General features: G+C 42.4%; 1 protein-coding gene across 2 annotated transcripts in view; it reads left to right on the forward strand.

Annotated features, from left to right (window-relative positions):
* dennd2b (DENN domain containing 2B) overlaps nt 1–26,443 on the forward strand; it is a 217,559-nt gene that overhangs the window by 118,116 nt on the left and 73,000 nt on the right. For both annotated transcript variants that reach the window (XM_033038988.1, XM_033038987.1), the window contains exons 2-3: nt 7,520–7,624; nt 22,776–24,011. In XM_033038988.1, coding sequence (XP_032894879.1) covers nt 7,551–7,624; nt 22,776–24,011 — 1,310 coding nt within the window. In that variant the 5' untranslated portion in view covers nt 7,520–7,550. The remainder of the gene's footprint in view (nt 1–7,519; nt 7,625–22,775; nt 24,012–26,443) is intronic.

Raw genomic sequence — 26,443 nt, forward strand, 5'->3', positions numbered from 1 at the left:
ATAAAAAAAACTTCAAATACCTCAGGGATTCATTCTAATGGAGTGGCTCACAGGCTTCTAGCCTGGGATCAAAACAGCTACTGGGGATAAATTAAAAAACAATTGTTATGTCATTGGCATAAAAGGTAAAAAATGACTTAGTCAGCAAGTCTTCTGAAATGTTTAAGAAAGAACTGCAGATACTGGAAAAATCGAATGTAGACAAAAAAGCTGGAGAAACTCAGTGGGTGAGGCAGCATCTATGGAGCAAAGGAATAGGTGACGTTTCGGGTCGAGACCCTTCTTCAGACTGATGTCGGGGGGGGGGGGGGTTGGAAAAAGAAAGGAAGAGGTGGAGACAGTAGGCTGTGGGAGAGCTGGGAAGGGGAGGGGAAGGAGGGAGAAAGCAAGGACTACCTGAATAGGACCTCCTTGCTCCTAAACTCAAATCCTCTCGCAATGAAGGCCAACATGCCATTAGCTTTTGTCACTGCCTGGTGTACCTGCATGCTTACTTTCTGTGACTGATGTACAAGCACACCCAGGTCTCGTTGCACCTCCCCTTTTCCTAATCTGACACCATTCAGATAATAATCTGCCTGCCTGTTCTTGGCACCAAAGTGGATAACCTCACATTTATCCACTGCATCTGCCATGCATCTGCCCACTCTCCCAACTTATCCAAGTCACCCTGCAGCCTCATAGCATCCTCATTGCAGCTCACACTGCCACCCAGCCTTGTGTTATCCGCAAACTTGGGGATGTCACTTTTAATTCCCACGTCTAAATCGTTAATATATATAGTAAATAACTGGGATCCCAACAACGAGCCTTGCGGCACCCCACTAGTCACTGCCTGCCATTCTGAAAAGGACCCGTTAATTCCTATTCTTTGCTTCCTGTCTGCCAATCAGTTCTCTATCCATGTTAATACCCTACCTCCAATACCATGTGCTCTAATTTTGCTCACTAATCTCTGTGTGGGACCTTGTCAAAGGCTTTTTGAAAGTCCAGATACACCACAGCCACTGGCTCTCTGCCTTCAGTCCCAATAGTTTACCTAACACCACTTCCTGACATATGGATTCCCTTCAGTTCCTCCTTCCCACTAGATCCTCGGTCCCCTAGTATTTCTGGGAGATTGTTTGTATCTTCCTTAGTGATGATAGAAGCAAAGTACTTGTTTAACTGTTCTGCCATTTCTTTGTTTCCCATTATAAATTCACCTGTCTCTGATTGTAAGGGACCTACATGTATCTTCACTAATCTTCCTTTTTACATATCTAAAGCAGCTTTTAGTCAGTTTTTATATTCCCCGCAAGCTTTCTTTCATGCTTTCCGCCCCCCCCCCCCTTCCCCCCCCCCCCCCCCCCTTTATTAACCGCTTTGTCTTCTTCTGTTGAGTTCTAAATTTCTCCCAGTCCTCCAGTTTGCTGTTTCCTCTGGCCAATTTATATGCCTTTTACTTGGATTTAACACTATCCTTGATTTCCCTCGTCAGCCACGGTTGAGCCACTTTCCCCCGTTTTATTTTTTCGCCAGACAGGGATGAACAATTTTTGGAGTTCATCCATGCGGTCTTTAAATCTTTGCCATTGCATCTCCACCGTCAACCATTTAAGTATAATTTTCCACTCTGAGCCAATTCCCGTCTCATACCTTCAAAGTCTCCTTTAAGTACAGAGACCCTGTAATTAACCCTGTCACTTTCCATCCTAATGCAGAATTCCACCATATTATGGTCACTGCTGCCCAAGGGGCTTTGCACAACAAGATCGCTAACTAATCCTTCCTCATTACACAATACCCAGTCTAGGATGGCCTGCCCTCTCGTCGGTTCTTCTACATATTGGTTTAAAAAACCATCCCGTATAGATTCCAGGAAATCCTCTTTCTCAGCGGTGCTACTAATTTGGTTGGCCCAATCTATATGTAGATTAAAATCATCCATGATAACTGCTGTACTTCTGCTACACGCATCCCTAATTTCCCGCTTGATGCTATCCCCAACCTCCCTACTGCTGTTTGGTGGTCTGTATACAACTTCAAAATGCGTTTTCTGACCTTGGCTATTTCGCAGTTATACCCATACCGATTCTACAGCATCCAAGCTGGTGTCTCTCCTTGCTATTGTATTAATCTCCTATTTAACCAGCAATGCCACCCCACCTCCTCTTCCTTTCTGTCTTTCCTTCCTGAATATCAAAGACCCCTGCATGTTTAGCTCCCAGCCTTGGTCACCCTGTAAACATGTCTCTGTAATTCCAACTATATTATATTCCTTAACTACTAACTGCACATTCAATTCATCCACCTTATTACGAATACTCCTTGCATTAAAACTTCAAATACCTCAGGGATTCATTCTAATGGAGTGGCTCACAGGCTTCTAGTCTGGGATCAAAACAGCTACTGGGGATAAATTAAAAAACAATTGTTATGTCATTGGCATAAAAGGTAAAAAATGACTTAGTCAGCAAGTCTTCTGAAATGTTTAAGAAAGAACTGCAGATACTGGAAAAATCGAATGTAGACAAAAAAGCTGGAGAAACTCAGTGGGTGAGGCAGCATCTATGGAGCAAAGGAATAGGTGACGTTTCGGGTCGAGACCCTTCTTCAGACTGATGTCGGGGGGGGTTGGAAAAAGAAAGGAAGAGGTGGAGACAGTAGGCTGTGGGAGAGCTGGGAAGGGGAGGGGAAGGAGGGAGAAAGCAAGGACTACCTGAAATTGGAGGTCAATGTTCATACCGCTGGGGTGTAAACTACCAAAGCGAAATATGAGGTGCTGCTCCTCCAATTTGCAGTGGGACTGATTCTGGCCATGGAAGACATCCAGGACAGAAAGAGCGGATCAGTACCCCGTTCCTGCTTTTTCCCCATATCTCTTGATTCCTTTAGCTCTTAAGAGCTAAATCTAACTCTTGAAAACATCCAGTGAATTGACCTCCACTGCCTTCTGTGACAGAGAATTCCACAGGTTGGATGATCAGTCATGATCATATTGAATGGCGGTGCAGGCTCGAAGGGCCGAATGGCCTACTCCTGCACCTATTTTCTATGTATCTATGTACCTGAAATTGGACAAGTCAATGTTCATACCACTGGGGTGTAAACTACCCAAGCGAAATATGAAGTGCTGTTCCTCCAATTTGCAGTGGGACTCACTCTGGCCATGGAGGAGGCCCAGGACAGAAAGGTCAGATTCAGAATGGGAGGGGGAATTGAAGTGCTGAGCCACCGGGAGATCAGGTTGGTTTTTGCGAACTGAGCGGAGGTGTTGGGCAAAGCGATCGCCAAGCTTGCGCTTTGTCTCGCTGATGTAGAGCAGTTGGCACCTGGAACAGCGGATGCAGTAGATGAGGTTGGAGGAGGTGCAGGTGAACCTCTGCCTCACCTGAAAAGACTGCTTGGGTCCGTGGATGGAGCCGAGGGGGGAGGTAAAGCGAAAAGTGTAGCAATTCTTGCGGTTGTAAGGGAAAGTACCGGGGGAGGGAGTGGTTTGGGTGGGAAGGGACGAATTGAGACCCATTGTTTCTGCTTGTTCTTGATCCACCAAACCTATTTCCACATACCTCAACTCCATCCTATCCCAGCTGGTCAAATCCTACCCTACCTATGTCCAAGACACCTCACATGCTCTTCGTCTCTTTCCTGCCTTCCATTTTCCAGGTCCCCACTCCCTCATCTTCACTATGGATGTCCAATGACTATACCTCCATCTCCCACCTGGAGTGTCTTAAAGCCTTCCGTTTCTTCCTTGACCACAGAACCAACCAATCCCATCTACTAAATACTCTCCTCCGCCTAGCGGAGCTGGTCCTTATCCTCAACAACTTTTCGTTTGTCTCCTCCCATTTCCTCCAAATCCAAGGCGTAGCTATGGGCACGCGCTTGGGCCCCAGCTATGCCTACCTCTTTGTAGGTTACGTTGATCAATCCTTGTTCGAGAACCGTGGCCCTATCCCCGAACTCTACCTCCACTACATTGACGACTGCATTGGTGCTATCTCCTGCACCTATGCAGAACTCACTGACTTCATCCATTTCACCACTAAGTTCTATCCGGCACTCAAATTCACCTGGACATTTCCGACATCACCCTACGGTTTTTAGACCTCACCATCTCCATCGCAGGTAACAAGCTACTGACCGACATCTATTACAAACCCACTGACTCCCATGGCTATCTGGACTACACTTCTTCCCACCCTGCTTCCTGTATCTCCTACTGCCAATTCCTCCTTCTATGCCGCATCTGCACCCAGAATGAGGTGTTCCAAACCAGGCCATCAGAGATGTCCCCATTCTTTAGGGAACGGGGGTTCCCCTCGTTTACTAAAGATGAGGCTCTCACTAGGGTGTCCTCTATATCCCGCAGCTCCGCTCTCACTCCCCAGCCTATCCAGCCTCTCCTTATAACTCAAACCCAGTTCAGGTAACATTTCAGTGAATCTTTTCTGAACCCTCACTAGCTTTATGGCATCCTTCCCACAATATAGTGACCAGAACCTCACACAATAATCCGGGTGCAGTCTCACTTACATTTGTACAGCTGTAACTTGATGTCCCAATCCGTGTACTTAATGCCCTGTCTGATGAAGGCAAGTGTGCCATAAGTCTTCTTCACCACTCTGTTTACTGACACTTTGGAGCTTCCCCAGGACTTGTCAGTTTTTTCAGTTGAGAGTTCTGCTGGGAATTTCACACATGCTTGTGGATGAATCTTCAAGAAAGCTAGCAACAGCAGCCTGATTGGAGGAAATCTGTGGATGGCCCGTGAATGGAATGAGGAGTTCTGCTTCAAGTGGGCAGGTTTCCAAAGGAACTTGAGTCTTAAACCACATTTCATCACTTCTGGGCAGAAATTGAGCATTCCTTCCTCTCAAGCGCCAGTAGGAATTCAAGACCAAAGACGCTAGAGAACCATTACAAACAGCCAAATGCCAAGTCTCTGTACTGTCACTTCACAAGCTTAAAGAGAGGAAAGAAGCCGTCTGCGGGAAGAGGTACTGCACGATCATTGTGGGCAGTAATACTACGCCGAAGCTATCTCAGACCGTGTTGTCATGACATTATCTTTCTGACTTGTGAGACTTTTTAAAAAAAGTTCTAATTACCAGCATGAATCCACCCCTTCCCCACCATTTGACACACAAAGATGACTTCAATAATAGATCATTGAACTTATTGGTAACAGTACATGCAGCATATTTAAAAAAAGTTATCATAACAATATTTAGGGCACGACGGTGTATTCTGTTGACCAGCATCTCCCAGACAAGCACAAAATCACCATAAGACACGTTGGAAAGAATTCACTTGTAGCTTAAATATTTGCATGACAACAGACGCAAACCCTGCTGTATCTTGAACAAGTTTTGTTTGCTTAAGTGCAATTCATAATTCGGAATGGGAGGATGAGTTGAAGTGCTGAGCCACTGGGAGATCAGGTTGGTTATTGCGAACTGAGCGGAGGTGTTGGGTTCATAGGTAATATTTGACCTTCACATTAGTTGTTGCCTCGTATTTGGGCATTTGGGTTTATACCACTATTAAATTAACATTTTATGTTGTCAGAATCTAAGGCAACAACATATAAAACCCTGATTGAATATTTACTACCAAGTACATTACTTGAACAACGTCTAATAATTATTCCTGGTATGTTGGTTACTGATGAGTATAGAATAGCTCGAGATTATACAAATGAAGAAAAGCCTTGGATGCCTCTGTGAATAGAAAGGCAGATATCAACTAATTGGGGTCAAGGAAAGAGCATTCACGTCGCGGCCCTGTTTACACTAATCTTTCCACTACAAGAAGCACAAGACAGACATCATTGTATGCAGATGCCGAGAACTGTGTTCAGCTATGCTGAACAACTTCTAATTTTATGTGTGGACTCAATAAGAAAAAGAATCAACTAATTTGAAGTTCTAACATTACTTGCCATAGTAACCATCAAAAACCAAGGTCATAGGTTTAAGGTGAGAGGGGCAAGATTTAATAGGAACCTGAGAGGCCACTTTTCACTCAAAAGTTGTTGGGTAAATGAAACCAGCTGCCAGAAGCAGTGTTGAGGCAGGTACTATAACAGTATTTAAAGGATATGTAAATGGGCAGGAAAGATTTAGTGGGATATGGGCCAAACAACTGCAAATGAGACTGACTTAGATGTGGCATCTTGGTCAGCATGGATGAGTTGGGCCGAAGGGCCTGTTTCTGACTCTATGGTCTAGTTTCAGGGGGATCTCCACAATGACAGCCTCGTAAAACTGTTTGCATTTCTGTAAAGTTCAGTACCAAAATATGTTTAAATGGAGATTTAGTTAGTGGTGCCAAATGCACTGTGTTGTGATCAGTCTCTATCTCCAAATATCATTCCATTAACTTATTTGAGTTTTAGGGATGTTTTCTCGCATTTGGTTGCTAAGTGTTAGCAGGAAGTTACTAAATACTGATAGTGCAATGTAAACTAATCTTTATATAAATATGAAAGAGTGACATAGGGCATTGTGTGGTAATTCAATGTAATGTGCTACAGGGAAATAGATTATCGGTTTAGACCACCAACCACCATACACAGAAGTTCTCTTTTTACTTATGGATTAAGACCAAGCAGCCGGCACAGATTTGGAAGGAGAACTAATTAAATTGTTGCAGATCAGAGGCACACAAAAATGTTTCCTGATTAGGGAATGGCACTGCACCAAGGTTTATGCAGTTTCTATATGTGATATGATAATTGAATGTTTTATTAAAGTTCTAAGTTGTTGCATGTGCATGGCGGCTATAATTGCAATGTTAATATTTGTTTTGTAAAAACCTTGTAGCTATTTTTCCAAGTGCAAAGTTGAGTGCATTTTTTTCACTTAGAAGAGCAAAGTTGCTGCATCAAGAAAATAATCTATTGGTTAGGTATAACATCTTCCCTTGTTACTGAATTACTTCCCAGATACGTGATGTCGCTTGGTGTGAAATTTGGTCTGAATTACACTGCTGGGAAGCAAATTGAAACTTCTGACCATGCTAAAGGCACTTGATAAATGCTGGTTGTTTTGTCGTCTGTTTGTATGGAACTAAAATAGCAATTCTTGTATGCAGACTGCCAGCCAATAGATAAGGAAAAACTTTTTCACACAGAGAGTTGTGTGTCTGTGGAATTCTCTGCCTCAGAGGGTGGTGGAGGCTGGTTCTCTGGATGTTTTCAAGAGAGAGGTGGACAGAGCTCTTAAAGATAGCGGAGTCAAGGGATATGGGAAGAAGGCAGGAACGGGGTACTGATTGTGGATGATCAGCCATGATCACATTGATTTGCGGTGCTGGCTCGAAGGGCCAAATTGCCTATTCCTGCACCTGTTGTCTATTTACATCCATGCTCAAGGTTTCCATCCAATTCACCGAAATGCAAAATATAATTTTCATTTTACTCGCCAGGTTTCAGCTTTGTTAAATGTTGGCAATGTTGCGATGTTATGTTATATTCCAGTGGGATCAGGTTGAAGTGCAGATCCAAGTAACCTGCCGTTTTCCTCTGCAGGTGACCGGGGACACTGAGGCGATAGATAAGGATGACAGCCAACAAGAACGCCAGCACCAATCATGCAGCTGGAGCATCTAAAGCAGTTTGTGACACAAGCACCAGGTGAGGGACAAGTTCGACATTGCGACCTCAGCTGCTTACATTTCTATTTCTACTGAAAAATTCTGCAGAATTTCTCTTGACTTCTTCAAAGTAACTCGGTGAAGTGGCAAAGTGTTAGCCTGACATTGCAGTCCTTGTCATTATCTCCTTGTCATTTTCCATAGGTTAGAAGCACGACTACCTTGTCAGAATTTAATTCCCCAATACAAGCCAACTAATGCACAAAAAAGCAAACTTAATGCTAGCATTTATTTCAAGGGGGCTTGAATACAAAAATAGGAATATCGCTGAGGCTCTATAAGGCTCTGGTAAGGCCGCATTTGGAATATTGTGAGCAACCGGTAGGCGGCGCGACTCTCGTCTGCAGCGGCCTCTGCAGTCCGTCTGCGTTTTTATTATTTTATGTCTATGTTTTTATGTAGTTTTTGTTATTTTTGTTGGGGTATGTGTGTGGGGGGGTGGGGGTGGTGTGGGGGGGTTGGGGGTAACTTTTAAATCTCTCCCTGCACGGGAGACCCGACCTTTTCTTTGTCGGGTCTCCGTTGTCGTTGGGGCTGCAACGAGGAGCGGCCTCCAACAGGAAGACCGGGGGCTGTGGTGCCGACTACTCACCTCACCGTCGCGGAGCTGGCCGAGTCCAGAGCGGGTGGAGCTGTGGTGGAAGCTGCTGCGGCCCGACCCCCGGAGATTCGGTGGCTGCAACTGCGGGTCTGGCGGGCGGCACCGGGAGCCCGCGGGTCCCTGGAGGGAGACCGCTTTTCAGGGCTTCTGCAGCGGCGACTTCTCCCGCCCGAGTTGCGGGGTTGAAGAGCTCCTGGAGCGGGGCCTTACAGCACCGCCCCGTGCGGCTTGGAATGGCGGCGGGTCTCTGCGAGCGCACGCCGGGGGCTCTAACACCAAGACCTGGTGTGCGACCCTGCATCACCCGGCGTGGCTTTAATGGCCACGGGACAATCGCCATCGCCCGCCGGGGGCTTTGACTTTGACTCTGACATCGGGGGGGGGGGGAGAGTGCAGTGGAGAGAGAAGTTTTTTTGGCCTTCCATCACAGCAATGTGATGGATGTTTATGTAAACTGTGTTGTGTCTTGGGTCTATTTGTTTGTAATGTATGGCTGCAGAAACGGCATTTCGTTTGGACCTCAAGTGGTCCAAATGACAATAAATTGAATTGTATTGTGTTGTATTTTGGGCACCATATCTGTGGCAGGATGTGCTGGCTCTGGAGAGGGTCCAGAGGAGGTTTACAAGAATGGTCCCAGAAACGAGGAGGTCAATCTATGATGAGCGTTTGTTGGCACTGGGCCCATACACGCTGGAGTTGAGAAGAATGAGGGGGGACCTCATTGAAACATACAGAATAGTGAAAGGCATGGATAGAGGGAATGTGGAGAGGATATTTCCATTAGTGGGAGAGTCTAGAACTAGAGGTCATAGCCTCAGAATTAAAGGACGTTCTTTTAGGAAGGAGATGAGGAGAAATTTATTTAGTCGGAGGGTGGTGAATCTGTGGAATTCTTTGCCACAAAAGGCTGTAGAGGCCAAGTCAGTGGATATTTTTAAGGCAGAGATACATAGATTCTTGTTTAGTACAGGTGTTAGAGGTTATGGGGAGAAGACAGGAGAATGGTGTTAGGAGGGGACATAGATCAGCCATGATTGAATGGTGGAGTAGACGATGGGTCAAATGGCCTAATTCTACTCCTATTCTTTATAACCTTATGACATGTTATCTGAAAACAGTTAGTCTCAGCTTCCTGCAGCATCTATATCTGATCGTGTGATGATTAGGACAACAACAAAAATGCTGCAAATGATATGTTAATGTACAAATATTCAATAGTTGGCATTTTCATTGCCTTTGCATTATGTATGTGACTTTTTGGCATTCAGAATGTTGTGTTTTGCATAACTAATTATAGGTTTTTGTAAGATTTTTTATTCTGTACCAAATCCCTTCACCTCGTAAATTTTCCCACACAGAGAGATTTAGCAACAGTAGCACAGTTGCTGCAGGTTTAGTGAATGGCATTGATAGGTGATTACCAGAAATAAATGAGGTAAACAATAATATACATTAATTTTTATGGTGGTAACATGTGGATGGACAAATTATTCTTATAGAATAGATCACATAATTAAAATATCAATGTGTATAAATTCTGTAACATTTTGAGGAAAACTTCATAATACCATTATACAATATTCTAATATTTTAATTTTTAAATTAATTGCGCATAAAATAATCTGCCCTGCAAAAGATCTGTCTGCTTTTAATTACTGACAACAAAAAATTGTATATTATAAAGGTCTTTGTATTGGCAAATTCTACCAAAGTTTTTCAGAGTGATTTATTCTGTTTTAGTTATAGTAATTTCCAGTTTGTTGTGACCTTTTGACCAAATGCATGTTTAAAATTGCATTAACATTAGTGAAAGCTCAGGCGATGCAGTGGTTAGCATGAGGCATTTTCATATCTATGACTCAGTTCTCTTTAAGTTGAGGATACAAATCTGATGTAACATGAAACTGTGCAAAATTATGGTAAGCATAGCAAAAAGCCCCAAGGCATGGCAGGTGTGTAAAACTGAAAACAATTTGCTTTGGTGAGATCTAGACCAAGGCAAGATGCTGGTGCAGAGTAAAGCGGATTTTAAAAAATCGTATCTGGGAGTAAATGACATTAAATAAAAAGAAGTAATTCTGTGATGTGGTAGAATTTAAAAAACCCCGGCTTGATAAACACAAAATGTGCCATTCAAGGATCTCTGGGCACCAGTGATATTTGTCATTCAGACTCTCAATAATCAGCAATTCATGCCAAAAAAAAAAATATGTTTACATTTTGAAAAGAAAATGGACAATGTTAATGTCAAGTCAGGCACCAACTTTGCAGAAACAGAGTTGATATTTCAGGACAATGACTTTTCATCTGAACCCTCATCTGAAGGGTATTGACCTCAAACATTGACAATGTTTCTGTCATCACATGTGTTGAAAGTTTCCTTTTATTTTTTGATCTTGCCTCAGATTGCATATCGTCTACATCATTCAATTCTGAGTAGTCCATTTCTATGCCCATGTGTCTTGTTCAGTTTTAGCTGGTGAAGATTTGGCAGCTATCCATTATTAGTTAGCAGGAAATTATTTCAAACCTGTACACATTAATATACAATACTTGGTACTTTTTTTTCATGAGATGCAGGACAGGGCCTGTGAAAACAGCAACTCAAGATTGGCTGTGGGATAGGTGATAATGAGTATACAGGCAGAGGAACTCAACAGGATGACAGTAATACTAGAACGACGACTCAGGTGAGAGAGGGACCGAGAGTGAGGGGATGTAATGGTTTCTTAAAGTTAGAGAAATCATTACTCATACTGTTGGGTTATAAGCCACCCAAGCGAAATATGAGATGCTGCTTCTCCAATTTACGTTTAGCCTCACTTAACAATGGAGGAGGCTGGTGGTGGGATCCTGTTGGAGATGGCATAAAGATGAGGACTAGGGGGACTCTGTCCCTGTTGCGACTGATGGGAGGGGGAGCAGGAGAAGTGTTACGGACCACACTGCCCCCTGCAAAGTATCTATCCCTTACTCCCAATTCCTCCGTCTACACTGCATCTGCTGCCAAGATGAGGAGTTCCATACCAGAACATCCGAGATGTCCACATTCTTTAGGGAATGGGGGTTCCCTCTTCTATCATAGGTGTGGCCTTCACACATGTCTGCTCAGTACCCCACAACTCCCTTTGAGACATCTAATTTAAAAACTTTAATTCACTATTGTGAAAGATAGCAATAAGCACCTACTTGTTCAATGAACTGAAGATCTATAAAAACCAGTCTACAAAAACCAGCTGCCTACTTATTAGTGGTGAATTAGGAAGCAATTTTGTACTTTGGGCCATGTCCACGTTTGAGACTGCCCTAGTATAGCTTGTAATAACAATACTTTCTTAATACTGTCAGTTTCCAAAAGCAATAGGGATAAGTCAGCTCTGCCACAGTATCATCAACTCTAATTGACCTTTGCAAACTTTAAATTTCACTTGTTATTGTGAGATCATTTACATCCAACTATAATTTTACTCTTTATTAGCAGGGTCCTAGAACCTAAACACTATTTCCAAAATTTCCCTATGTGATAATTTAAACCCGAGACAATCCCACAGCATGCAACATTATGTAGTATTCTACCCACTTCCTGTTATAGTCAGAAAAAAACTGAAACCTCTTTCATCCAGCTGACAATCAGCCAAAATAGTTCTTATGTACACTCATAGGATCCCACGAGACCAAGAATTCAATAACCTCTTAAAGATGGTGCAATGTTTCAGTTTTCCAGATAAAATTTAATAAACAAATTTGAATGCATATTTGGTATTTAAATTTACAGGCATCTAGGGGGTGAAGGAAGGAGGGCCTGTGCTCAGACAAAGTGCGTTAGAGATACAATTACAATGCTTTAATGGTGAATGTTTAATCTACAGTCACTTCTAAAGTGTTGAGATTGTATGCTGCATGTTTTTTTTACTCCTTTCAAAATCAATTTGATTAGATTTGATGTACATTAGACATTGTTAGATCACGAATTTCTACTTTGGTTGTTACCCATAACAAGGTGTTCTCCTCTAAAATGACAAGACTTGAAGCGACTGAACTCAACAATGTAATCCCTCTTCGCATTCATGACATATAACTCCCAGTTGATCAACTCATAGGCTTAGTTTGGTTTGAGATACAGCGTGGAAACAGGCTCTTCGGCCCATTGGGTCCGCGCCGACCAGTGATCCCCGCATGTTAACACTATCCAACACACACTAGGGATATTTTTTGCATTTACCACCAATTTACCTACAAACCTGTACGTCTTTGGAGTGTGGGAGGAAACCGAAGATGTCGGAGAAAATCCACGTGGTCACGGGGAGAATGTACGAACTCCGTACAGACAGCACCCGTAGTCAGGATTGAACCCGGGTCTCCGGCACTGCATTCGCTGTAAGGCAGCAACTCTACCGCTGCGCCACCATGCCGCCCTTGTAGGCTAGTAGCTAAGGCTCCTCAGTAGTTGACTTAATCAAGATGTGTTGGGATAGCATGCACTGATAATGAACATTTCTTTCGTCTTGGTAGGAGTTGCCCAGCATTGCTCACTCCCAATCTTGAAAGACCTCAATCAGACCACACGCATTCTGTGTGGGAATGTAGATGCAAACTGGTACTATGATGTTTTGTAGCTTAACAAATGAATACATTGCAATGCAAAGTTAAATATTCATCATAAATATTGTGGTTATCAGCAAATTGGAACAAATGTAATGTTGGCATAAAATAGATGTGTTGTTTACAGCTGAGGTAAGAATTGTATGATGATTAATTTGCGCTGAGATCCTAATTGTTTAGGAAAATGCTCAGACATCATTCAGTCATGTCCAGAAAATAATTCCTCTTGTTCCAAAGGCATAAGCTTTTGTTCATACATTGTGGTCTAGCAGTGGTGAACACATGGATCTCTCACAGAGAAGAATCGTGATAAAGAAATTGGGAGAGGAACAGTAGATGCCGCTTAATGAAGTTTTGTTTATATATTCACTCAAAGAAATGTCTTAAAGATGTTGTTGCCAACAATTGATGTGAACATCAAATCTAGTTCTATGGGAATTAATACCACATTGAATCTAATTGGGGTGGCGCAGTGGTAGGGTTGCTGCCTTACAGCGCCAGAGACCCGGGTTAGATTCTGGGTGAAAGATGTGTGGAAGTTGTTCTGTTCTGACCATTTTTGAAACGTGTAAATCTTTTTCTATTCATGCTGTAGTTTAGTTTAGTTTATTGCCTTGTGTACTGAGGTACAGTGTTAAGCTTTTGTTGCATGCTAACTAGTCAACGGTAAGATTACAATTGAGCCATCCACAGTGCACAGATACATGATAAAGAGAATAAGGTACAGTTCAAGATAAAGTCCTGTGATGTCCGATTAAAAATAGTCCAAGGATCTCAAGTGAGGTAGATAGTAGCTCAGAACTGCTCTCTAGTTGTTGATGGGATAATTCAGTTGCCTGATAACAGCTGGGAAGAAACTGTCCCTGAATATGTAGGTGTGTGTTTTCACACTTCTGTACCTCTTGCCTGTTGGGAGAAAGGATAAGAGGGAGTGATCAGGGTTAGACATGTCCTCAATTATACTGGTGGCCTTGCTGAGGCAGTGTGAAGAGTAAATGGAGTCGATGGAATGGAGATTGGTCTGTCTAATAGTCTGGACTGTATCCACTATTCTCTGTAAGTTATCGCGGTCTTGGATGGAGCTGTTCGCAAACCATGCTGTGATGCAGCCCGATAAATGGCTTTCTATGGCACATCTGTAGAAGTTGGTGAGAATTGTTGGGGACATGCCGACCTTTCTAAGCCTTCAAAGGAAGTAGAGGTGTTGGTGGGCTTTCTTGGCGATTGCTTCAATATGGGTGGTCCGGGAGAAGTTGTTGGTGAAATTTACTGCAAGGAACTTAAAGTTTTCAACCATCTCTACTTCGGCTCTGTCAATGCATACCGTGGTATGTGTACCGCTCCGATTCTTGAAGTTGATCACTGTGTCCTTTGTCTTGCTGGCAATGAGAAGAAGGTTGTTGTCTTGACTCCAGGTCACGAGGTTCTCAATCTTTTTCATGTACACTGTCTCGTCATTATTTGATACATGGTCCACAACAGTGGTGTTGTCCACGAATTTGTAGATTGAAATGGATTTGTACTTGGTTGCATAGTCGTGGATGTATAAGGAGTAGAGAAGGGGGCTGAGACTCATACAGGCTAGACAAATGGGACTAGCTTAGATGGGATATGGACAAGTTGGGCCGATGTGCCTATTTCCATGCTGTATGGCTCTATGACTAATAGCGAAGGTAATCTCAAAGGACAAAAGCTGATGACCTGCTGTATGATAATTTTTTACCATATGCTCACTTAGGCAATATCATATGAGACAACTGATTCTGCTGCAATTCAACTGATTCCACTCTTTTCTCCAGTTTCAAGGCACTTGTTAAAGCCTGCCCGTTTAACCAAGTTTTCTGATTTAAATTATGCTGAACCATTCAGCTGTCTGTCTACAGGTGATACCATAGCTGTCCCTGGGAAATCTATGTCATACTATCAAAAGCAGCGAGAGGGCCCATTGCTATTTGTCATCTATATCAACTATTTGGAAGTGCATGTACAAAGAATTATTAGTAATTTTGCAGGTGACAATAAAATTGGTGGTACATAGTGAAGATGGTTATCAAGATTTGCAGCAAGGTTTTGATCATCTGGGCAACTGGGCCGAGGAATTCTTAATGGAGTTTAGTTCAGGTAAGTGCGAGGTGTTGCATATTGGGAAGTCAAACAAGGGCTGGACTCTCTCAATGATCTGTAGGGGTCTGGGCAGAGGGATTCAGGAGTACACGTAGATTGCATGTAAATAGGATGGTGAAGGTGGCTTTTGGCACATTGGCCTTCATCACAGGGAATTGAGTTGGGATGTTATGTTACAGTAATAACATTGGTATGTACATTAGTAACAGTAGTATGTTGGCGAGGCTGCAGTTGAAATATTGTATTCAGTTTTGGCCATCCTGCTGTGGGAAAAATACTATTAAGCGGGAATGAGTGCAGAGGTGAATTTTGTGAATGTTGCCAGGACTTGAGAGCCTGAGCTATAGGGAGATGTTGGGCAGACTAGGATTTGATTCCTTGCAATCCTGGAGGCTGGATATTATAGAGGTATATAAAATCTTGAGGGGAATAGATAGGGTGAATACACAGAGTCTTTTACCCAGGGTTGGGGAATCAAGAACTGGATGGCAAAGGTTCAAAGTGAGAAGGGAAAGATTTAATAGGAATCTAAGGGGCAACTTTTTCACACAAAGGATGATGGGGATATAAGACAAGCTTCCAGAGGAAGTAGTTGAGGCAGGTACAATAACAATATTAAAAATACATTTAGGAATAGGAAATGTTCAGAGGGATATGGACCAAATCCAGGTATATAGGACTTGCTAAGATGGGGCATCTTGGTCAGCATTGATGATTTGGGCCAAAGGGTCTGTTTCCTTGCCATATGACTCCACCTCTGTGACACTATGCACATGCAGATTGGTAGGTGTGCAGTCAGAATGCCAAAAGCTAATACAGACTGCAAAAAGTCATTCTCTGGTGCAGAGGTTGCCATTGACACTTATCACATACAGTACTTCAAGCTCAGAAATTCCTCACTTCTTCTTGCTTCAGTGAATACTGGCATCAGCTGCAATTCACACTTCTCCAGCTGACCCTGAAGACTGTCTGAGCATGAAAGAAGGAAGTTAGGGACTGGAGCGCCCTGGCTCTTAAAACAATGTGAGTAACTGTGTTGAAACATGGGAAGGTGCGGGGGTGGATAGAGAAAGCCAAATTACATCGGAAAATTGAAGGTAAATGATTTTAGTGCATAAAATTAGTCCTGTCATTCAGTTTCTATTCAATTTGGTTACTGAAGCATAAATAATCATTGTACTGGACATAACATGGAAATCCTAGAATCTTGTTTATCAACTTTATGAAACAAAATCCTATGCAGCTGACAGACTCTCAATCAATAAAAACAAGTCAAGACAGTTACCATCTATTGAACCAAGTTTGTTCACTATCTTCTTCTTAAGAATAGATTAAACCATCTGCAGAACAGTTTGTGCCTTCAGACTCTGAAAGATCTCATTACATTTAGGTCAGAATGATCTAAACTGAATGCAATTCCCTAAGGACTTTGCAGCAATCTTCCCCCAAGTTTATTCTTGTTGGAAGATCTAGTAACTGGCCTGCCTCAGCCTGATGCTTTCCAAATAATAGCTAAAGTCGGCCAGAGATGGTTATCAAGGAGCGATGCTGAACAAGTTTAGTCCTAGATTAACCAATGGAAGCTTTTATTCTGGCATCTAAACAAAGTAAATAACTTGCTCAATTTTTCACAACATTTTTGCTGATTTCACAGCCAAGGGAATAATGGCTGAAACAAATATGAAGAACTGGGATGTGGCGAGCTTTAGTTGTGGGACAATGAATCCACTTCCATTTCAACACTCAAGTGGAATAACTTAAAAATTATATTGAGTGGTGCAGTGTTTAATGGGTTAAAGTAGCTGGGAACTTAAAACATAGAACGATACAGCACAGAAACAGCCCATTCAGCTCACAGTCTATGCTGAACATGATGTCAAGTTAAACAAATCTCCTCTACCTGCATGTGATCCATTCCCTGCATATCCATATTCCTATCCAAATGCGTCTTAAAATGCCACTAACATATCTACCTCCAACACCAGTCCTGGTAGCTCGTTCCAGTCATCCACCACTTTTTGTGTAAAGAAAAAAAAAAATCCCCACGCATCACTTAATAGCCATGCTCTCTGGTCCTTGACATATCCACCCTGGGAAAAAGGTTCCACCTGTCTGTTCTGACACTATCCCACTGTATATTTTCCTCATTGTTCGCAATTCCACCAATTGCATTGTCATCTGCAAACCTACTAACCAATCCGACATTTTCATTCAAAGACACAAGGAGGAGTAACTCAGCCGGGCAGGCAACATCTCTGCAGAACATGGATTGGCGACGTTTCGGGACGAGACTCTTTTTCAGACTGATTATGGAGGGGGAGGGGGCTGAGAGCTGGAAGAGAGAATGGGCAGGACAAAGCCTGACAAGTGATAGGTGGATACAGGTGAGGGGGAGCTTTGATGGTTAGAACATAGAACAGGAACAATGTTTGTGCCGAACAAGACGCCGTTAAACTGATCTCATTTGTCTCTTATATCATCCATATTCCTCTATCCCCTGTACTTTCACATGCCTATATAAAAGCGTCTTAAAGGCCACTATTATATCTACCTCCACCACTATCCCTGACAGTGCATTCCAGGCCCCCACCATTCCGTGAAAAAAAAAACCTGTCCCGCACATCTACATTATATTTTCCCCCTCTCAGCTTACAGCTATGCCCTCTAGGCTTACAACTATGCCCTCTAGGTTTGGACATTTACACCCTGGGGAAAAAGGTTCCGACTGTCCACCCTTTCTATGTCTCTTATAATTTTATATACTTCTATCACATCTCCCCTCAATCTCCGACGTTCCAGAGAAAACAATCCAAGTCTATCCAACCTCTCCCTGTACCTGAAACCCTCCAATCCAGGCAGCCTTCTGGTAAATCTCCTTTGCACCCTCTCCAAAGCCTCCAGACCTCTCCTGTAATGGGATGACAAGACTGCATGCAATAATCCAACGATTCAACTAATGTCTTATAGAGCTGCATCTTGACTTCCTGACAATTGTATTCAATGCCCCTAGCAATGAAGCCAAGCATACCATATGCTTTCATTACCACCTTAGCTACTAGTGCTGTCACTTTCTGTGAGCTCCGAACTTGGTCTCCAAGATCTCACTGCACATCCACGCTGTTAAGGGTCTTGCGATTAAGTGTATACTTAACCCTTACTTCACCCTCCCAAAGTAAAACACCTCACACTTGCTCGGGTTAAACTCCATCTGCCATTTTCCGTCCATTTCTGCAGTTGACCAATATCCCACTGTATCTTCTGGCAACCTTAGAGTATAGACGTTGGGAGTATATGTTGCAGTTGTATAAGACATTGGCGAGGCCGCATTTAGAGTATTGTGATCGGTTTTGGGCATCATGTTATAGGAAAGACATTGTCAAGCTGTAAAGGGTGCAGAGAGGATTTACAAGAATGTTGCCAGGACTTGAGGGCCTGAGCTACAGAGAGAGATGTTTTTGCTTCTTTCTATACATGTCCACGTATCTAATCAGTTCCTCAATATCCTGCTGGCTATTGGGAAACCCAGAGTATAATCCCTTTAGAGTGGTTAAACCTTTTTTATTTTTGTGCTCATCCCATATTTTGCCTCAGTGGAAGAAACCTCCAGTTTGTCCTCTCTGAGAAATAAATATACTTCAGCCCATCTGTTTCACTGTTTTCCTTTCTGAAAAACCTTTCTGACAGATCGAAACACCACACTCATCACTTATGTCACTTATCTAGATGGAGTTAGTAATGTTTGCAGTCAGTAATACACCAATGAGATGAGGTATGTCGTTATTCTTTAGTTTGGAGCACCAGTGGGAGTGCTTTGTTGACTATTAGCTAGTGATATTGTTTAAGGCCAATATTTACCCAACAAGCATCAAGGGGTTCAAAGCTGCTTAAAAAGCTGCTTGAACTGAATCGGTCTCAATGCTCCCGAGATGATTCTCATAACATCCGGGAGAGATATAATTCTCATGCTTCCCTGGTGGCACCTGGGCCAGACTGAGCAGCTGTAATGTGTAGGAAGGAACTGCAGATGCTGGTTTACATCAAAGAGAGACACAAACTGCTGAAATAACTCAGCGGGACAGGCAGCATCTCTGGATAGAAGGAATGGGTGACGTTTGGGATCGAAGGTGTGTAGAAGGGTCTCGACCTGAAACGTCACCCACTCCTTCTATCCAGAGATGCTGAGTTACCCCAGCATTTTGTGAGCAGTTGTAATCTGCTTTGGAGTAAACCAGAGCAAGTGAAGCGGTAAATATGGAGGCGGTGTACAGGAAGGGACAAAGCCGACTGTATTTTTTAAGGAGGCTGAGGTCATTTAACATCTGCCAACCCCTACTGTGCAGTGTCTACCATTCAGTGGTGGCCAGTGCTCTGTTTTTTGCTGTGGCCTGTTGGGGAGATGGCGCCCGCATAGCGGACAAAAACAGACTGGACAAGCTAATCAGGAAGGCCGGCTCAGTGGTCGGGGCTGAGCAACGAACGGTCCAGCAGGTGGCAGAGGCCAGAACTCTGAACAAACTGGGTTCAATAATGACCAACCCCCCCTCACCCACTCCATGCCCTGAAAGTGATCAAGAGCAGCATCTTCAGTCTGAGACTGATTGCACCAATGTGCAAAACTGAGAGACATAGGAAGTCCTGTTTACCAGCTGCTATAAGGTTATATAATGCGCATAAATAACTGCACTTTTTTAAATTAATTGTATTAACTTGTATTTTAACTTGTATTTTAACTTGTTAAATATGGAAGCTATTTGAGGAAATGTGTGGTGTTATGTCTGTCTTGAAGCTGTCGTGGCACTGTAATTTCCTGTAAAGGATTATTAAAGGTATAATCAATCAATCAAATAATGCGTCATCTCTGTTGCCCTCCATTGTATCTGCCAGTTTCCACATGATAATTGCAGTTCTCTTGACGTGAGCTCCAATATTTGCAGGTGTTGTTAACATGTCAACATGTCACTGTGTGCTCGAACAATGTGCCATCATTGGTCATCAGAGGCATATGTTACCCCTGTAACTCATGGGCGAATATATCCCAGAACAGTTCAATTGGCGACCAGCCCTTTAAGACCTCTGACTGTGGGGAGGGGCTCATGTAGGTAACGTTGTTGCATTATATCTCGTAGCTGTGAAAATCTCAATGAAAATCATTAAAAAATGCAGATGCTAGAAAATGAAATAAAAACAAAAAAATATCAGAAACACTTGACAGAGTTAACATTACAGGTCCAAGGTTCTTTGTCAGAACTGGGACATGATGGGTGAGACAAATTGAACATCTCTGACGGGTGGTTAGGGTTGGCATTGGGATGAGTTGCTGTAGTCATCTGGTCATAGGATTAATTGGGGCAGTTGAAGCGGGAGAGAAAATAACAGAATCAAAGCTTAAAGATGAGGATAGCTATAAAGTGAGAATACAGACAAGCAAATATGAAAAATTCAGGGCTGTAGAATATGTCCAGTTGGTCAGGCCTTGCTTATGGAGGGAGAAAGACTGAGACAATATCACTGAATGGATGCCTCACAGCGGAAATGGACTGTTCTGAAACAGATACAGAAAGCGCGCTGCCTGAAATTGTGGTATTTGGGTTTGTGAGGGTGGTGTGTGAAATGCAGCAGTTCCTAACGCACCAAAGAGAGAATGGTGTGTTGCGGAAGCACGATAATAAAGGCTCTTTAAAAGTATATTATTGATGAATCAGACTGATTGCCACAGCAGTGCTGCTGATATCATTGCAACATTCCATTAATTCTTGCAAACTCGTAAATCTTATGGTATGTAGGTATTTCCAGGAGCTTTTTTAATTTATATTTATGTTATTCATGTAATGTAAAATTATTAAGTTGTTATTAAAGGGGCTGTCCCACTGCGGCGACCTAATTGGCGAGTTTAGAAGAGTTTAGGAGAGTTTGAAAAAGTGTCACGTTGAAGACCTCCTTCAACTATGTAGAAGAACTCCTTCGACTATGTTGAAGACTAGCTTCGACTAGCTTCGGGAAAATTGGACACCGAATAGTGGAGAGTGAAGACGACCTCCTTCGATCTCCTTTGACCTCCCTTCGACCTCCCTTCGACTATGTTGAAGACTATCTGCGACTACCTTCGACTACCCTCAATTACCTACGAATAACATGCCGACCTACTTCGACCTACTTCGACTAAACCTACGAAAAAAAGCTCCTGGGAATAATAAAGATTGTATTGTATATTGTATATTGAGTAAAATAAATATCTATTTTTTTTTTCCATGGTGACCTTTTTTAACTCGCAGGCATTTTTCAGCACATTGAAAAATACACCACGACCTAGCTGAGGCCTCGAGGATGCGGGGACTACTCTCGAGCATGAAGGAGAGTTACAAAGACCTCCTAGGACCTCGTGTCGACCATGCTGCGAGTATGAGTCGAGGGCAAACTCTTCTAAATTCACCATAAATTAGGTTGTTGCAGTGGGACAGCCCCTTAAGTTGTTAAAACTCAGCTGTGTTTGTTCTACAGACCAAGCACTTGGGCGAAAACCTTGAAGTTCATTTCTATTTGGATCTGCTACAAAATATTTTACCTCATGTGGCTCTGTGGATGGATGATTCTGCAGATTTTGTTTAGATCAATTAAAAAAATGGGCTGATCTTTTGTGTAGATTTTCAGAAGAAGCATCAATTCTTGGAGACTTTGTATGGAGCCTTAAACATTATAATATGTTTTGGGATTTTATATAATAGCATAGTGTTAGTAATAGCAATGCTAATCAGTTGCATTCTATCCCTGCATCCACCCACCTAATGTGCACTTTGCAAATTCCACTACAATATCAATACTTATTTATTCAGCTGTTGCACCCATGATGTATCCTCTACCCAGTTCTCTCTACTTGCTAAGTGTCTTGAATTTTCAACAGCTCCATCAAAGCGATGTTCAATACTTTTTCTTTACTAGTCTCAATTCCCTATACCACTCCCATATATCCCAACCATTTTTCTCTGGCCTCTCCATCAAATCCCTTTTATTGCTATTGTTCACAATCAACTTCTGGTACTTAGTGTAATGTAAAAGGAGATGTTTAATACTATAATACATAAACTGAAAAGTGACTATGAACCCTGACATAAAAACAAACTGCTGGAGGAACTCAGCAGGTCGGACAGTGTCTGTGGAGGGAAACGGACATATGATGTTTCAGGTTGGGAACTTTTTTCAAGACTTGAAGAAGGGTCCCAACCTGAAATGTCATCTTTCCATTGCCTGGTTCACTGCGTTTCTTTAACAATTTATTTTTTGCTCAAGATTCAAATATCCATAGTCTGTTGTGTCACCAACCTTGAGATGTTCTAATGCACAAGATAGACACAAAAAGATGGAGTAACTCAGAAGAAAAGGAATAGGTGACATTTCGGGTCGAGACCCTTCTTCAGACCGAAGAATTCAATTCAATTCAATTCAACTTTATTGTCATTGCACAAATACGAGTATAGGTACAACGAAATGCAGTTTAGCGTCTGGTCATAGTCATAGTGCAAGATAGTAGAAGTAAAAATAAAAATGCAAAATAAGCATACAATAAAAAAAAAAAATACTGGTTAACAATGTGTGGATTGTGGATAAATTAAAACTGGTACATAGGCAAATAACTTGCCCCGAAACGTCACCCATTCCTTCTCTCCAGAGATGCTGCATGTCCCACCAAGTTACTCCAGCTTTTTGTGTCTATCTTTGGTTTAAACCAGCATCTGCAGTTCCTTTCTACACATGTTCTAATGCACACTTTTTTTGTCTCTTTTTAATACATTTTCTTTCTTTACAGGCGTCATTCACTCTCTCCAACTACTCTTTTATTGCCGGTAAAAAGTCCATCGTACCCTTTAAGTGATGGTGAAGACTCCTGCAGATATATTAGATATGCTCATGTCTCAACTCCTAGACAGAGTCTAAGGGATTGTGGTTCAGGAGGAGCAACACCGAGAAGCAGTTTTCTACATTCATGTAGCATTGATTCACAAAGTCCTTTGCTGAAAGCTGTGAGCATTGCATGCTTGGACCAAAACCCGCCGGGCAGCGCAATTGAGGGAGTCAGAAACCAGAAGTTATCACACACAGGATGCCATGAGGAGCCAGATGATGGGATAGGCACCTCCCAACTTAACCGGAGCACGCTGTCTTTGGGAACGGCAGCTACTCTCCGGAGCCTTTCCTTCAGCAGAACCAGCACACGCTCGCAGACTGTTGACATTCGGCAGAAGATTTCAGAATGGGAATGCAGAAAGGAAATATCTCACAGGAGGAATCTGATGCTGGAGAAGAGAAAAGGTGGAGATAGGGCTTGCAGTGAAGGATGCCCCAGCCTGCTGCCTTCACCCTGCAGTGAAAAGACCTTTGATCTGATAGGATTTAAAAGAATGAGTAGGTCATTTTCAGAGTGCTCATACCCTGAGACTGAAGATGAAGCATCCGATAAAGAGTTGTTTGCCAGACATGAAAGATTGTTTGGAAAGAACCAGTCTTCCAATGCTTGCAGCAAAGGGCACGTGAGGAGACAGGCCTCTGCAGTACTCAGCAGGATTCAGAAGATTGAGCAGGTTCTCAAGGAGAGCCCCAATACCAACCTTCCTCAGTTGCCCAGCAGCTGCTATGGGAGGGAGAGACTGCGGAAAAAATCTTTCACCCCGAGTGTGTCGGAGGACATCAAGGAGGCTGGGAGAATAATGAAGAGGGGGAGTTTTAGCTCTGTGGTAACAGAACCAGAACCTGATCCTGCAACTGAGAAAGCTACACTACAGCAGGAAATCAGTCAACATTCTGACAGCTTCTCATACAAGACCGAAGTACTGCCCGAAAGTCCACCGACCATTGTGGTGAATCCTGTGCCGAAACCAAAACGCACTTTTGAGTATGAAGCTGATAAAACCCATAGTACTCCTAGCAACAGTCTACCTCTGTCCTCTTCTCCCATTTCGCCACCCCCTCTTCCATCAACTCCTGCACCCCCTGTTACACGGAGGCAGAAAAAAGATTCAAACCTCCATAGAAAGATCCACAACAGGTAAACAACAGTTTTACAATGATGTTTACTGTGATTAAAACTATTTACCTGCAACATTTGTTAAGGGTAGTGCTGTCTACAATGAATTACATCAGCGCCTTGCATTATGAGACAGATTTAAACTAATGTACATGCAGTCTGGGGGAATTAAATATTTAATGAAAATAAAGTAGAGATTTTAGGAAAATGTAATTAAGGGTGGGATGAATGAGAATGGATCATGTGATGATTTATGGCCGATCTGGACAACACGAGAGATTTTATGACATTGTTGACAAGTTGAGCGACGAGGGCTTGTTCAATTACCTTTCCCAACCTCGCGTTTACGACTCATTTATGACTGGTGATTCATTAAGTTTGCAAAGTTAAAGGTTCAATAGGAAGAATTAAATTGGGGATTGATAGGAAATATGTGCAGAAAATGTGGAAATTTACAACATATTTTGAGGGATTTGGAAAGGGAAAGGAACATCATTTGCAAGGAGGGAGGACAGCTTTTGAGGATGGTCGGAAGGGGGACATTTGCTTGGAGGGAAGGATTATTGAGGTAAGTGAACATTATTAGATATCTTGATAGCTGGGATGGGAGGTTGGCTGGTTTGTAAATTGGTAGCAGAAGAGTTTGGAGTGCAGGTGTTCAGCTTCAAGGATAACATGATACTTTATTGGACAGATGAGGAGGTTGGAGAGAGGGTGAAGTTGCAGGGGTTTACAATAGTGGTCCGCGATGATCCTGAACTAAATGAGTCACTTTAGTAAGCATGTGGTTGTCAGACCTGACAGCGGATTCAAAGTGATTCATATCTGTGAACTTCGGAACTAGCAGAACCAAAGCCGGGCCTATATCGGGGAATCAGCCAAGGCAGAAAAGGGTGATGGTGTGTGTCAATGAGATTTCCACATTGAAGTAAGAGATGAGGATGTACTTGATCTGGGCTAAAGCCTGTTGATAGAAATCTTTTGGGAAATAGTGGATCAAAGGCTAAACATGAGATTTAGCCCTGCTATAAGAAGGATGTCATTAAGCTGGAAAAGGTAGAGAGTAGATTTAAGAGGATGTTGCCAGGATTTAAGGGCCTGAGTTTTAGCGGGAGGAGTGCTGGATAGGTCTTTATACCTCGGAGAGAGGGAGACTGAGGGGTCATCTTAGATAGGTGTATAGAATTATGACGGGCATAGATAGTGTGAATGCACATTATCTTTTATCCAGCATTGGGGAAATCAGAGACCAGAGGGTGTAGGTTTAAGGTGAGAGTGACCAACTTTTTCACACAGAGGGTAGTGGGATTATGGAATGAGCTGCCAGAGGAGGTAGTTAAGGCAGGTACTATAACATCATTAAGAAGAAATTTGACAGGGAGATGGATGGTAAGAGGTTTGAGGGTTATAGGCCAAAAGCAGGCAAATGGGACATGACGGGGCATCTTGGTCTACATGGAGGAGTTGGGCAAAATAGCCTGTTTCTTTGCTGTATCTCTCTGGTTCAAAGGTTGAGAGTGAAATTGTATTCTCTGTCCTCATCAAGAGATACATTCTGCTGAAATTGTTAGAATAGCTTCCTTTGTGTGTCTCGATTACCTTGCCTTTACAGAAGTCAAGGCCATTACCTCAGATTTTTAACCTAACATTTGGCCAGGTATATGGATAGGAAGGGTTTAGAAGGATATGGGTTGCACACAGACACATTGGATTAGCTTAGATGGTCAGCATAGGTGTGATGTGTCCTGTGATTCTGTGACACACACAAAGCAGCTGTTACTGTAGATAAGTAATTACGATCAAAGATTATCATCAGGCCCTGGATGTTACTGGACGGACAAGCAGCAGATATGCAAATACATTTTTTTATTGTATATTTTGTTTTAAAATAAAGGGCAAAAACACCATTGGACTTTGTTGCTGTCCCCATACATAATTATGTCATATCTTGGTGGGCAAACTTTGAAGAAGAAATAATCATATGCACACAAACAACTATCATCTAAATAACCATTGCTGAAAAAGGAAGGGCTGTGTTCAAATTGGACAATGTTTATTTAATCAGTGCTTTTAGTCTCTTCCTAGCTGTTGGAAAGATTTCAGCCAGGAAGAGGAAGGGATTAAACAAAACCCAGCCAATCTAATTGATTCCATTGTAGTGTTGATCCTTAAAATGTATACTACAAACCCTGTTGTTCCTGATTATTTTGTGATATTACTCAGTTCGGCAGGAGTTGGGGAGAAACATTGTTAAAATGTCATATTGGTGATATTTCGAGAATTGCTGTCAAAGTGCATGTTGTAGATAGAAGTGTATGTCTATGATGTATTATGCTCTCCTCAATATGTTTCAAATATTTATTTTTTGCTACCTGAATAATATTGATTAAATCAGAACTGATTGCAAATAATTATCTACATTTAATAAATGAATGAAAATAAAGCAGGGATTT

Source organism: Amblyraja radiata, chromosome 20 (assembly GCF_010909765.2).
Source record: "Amblyraja radiata isolate CabotCenter1 chromosome 20, sAmbRad1.1.pri, whole genome shotgun sequence".
Lineage (NCBI taxonomy): Eukaryota > Metazoa > Chordata > Chondrichthyes > Rajiformes > Rajidae > Amblyraja > Amblyraja radiata.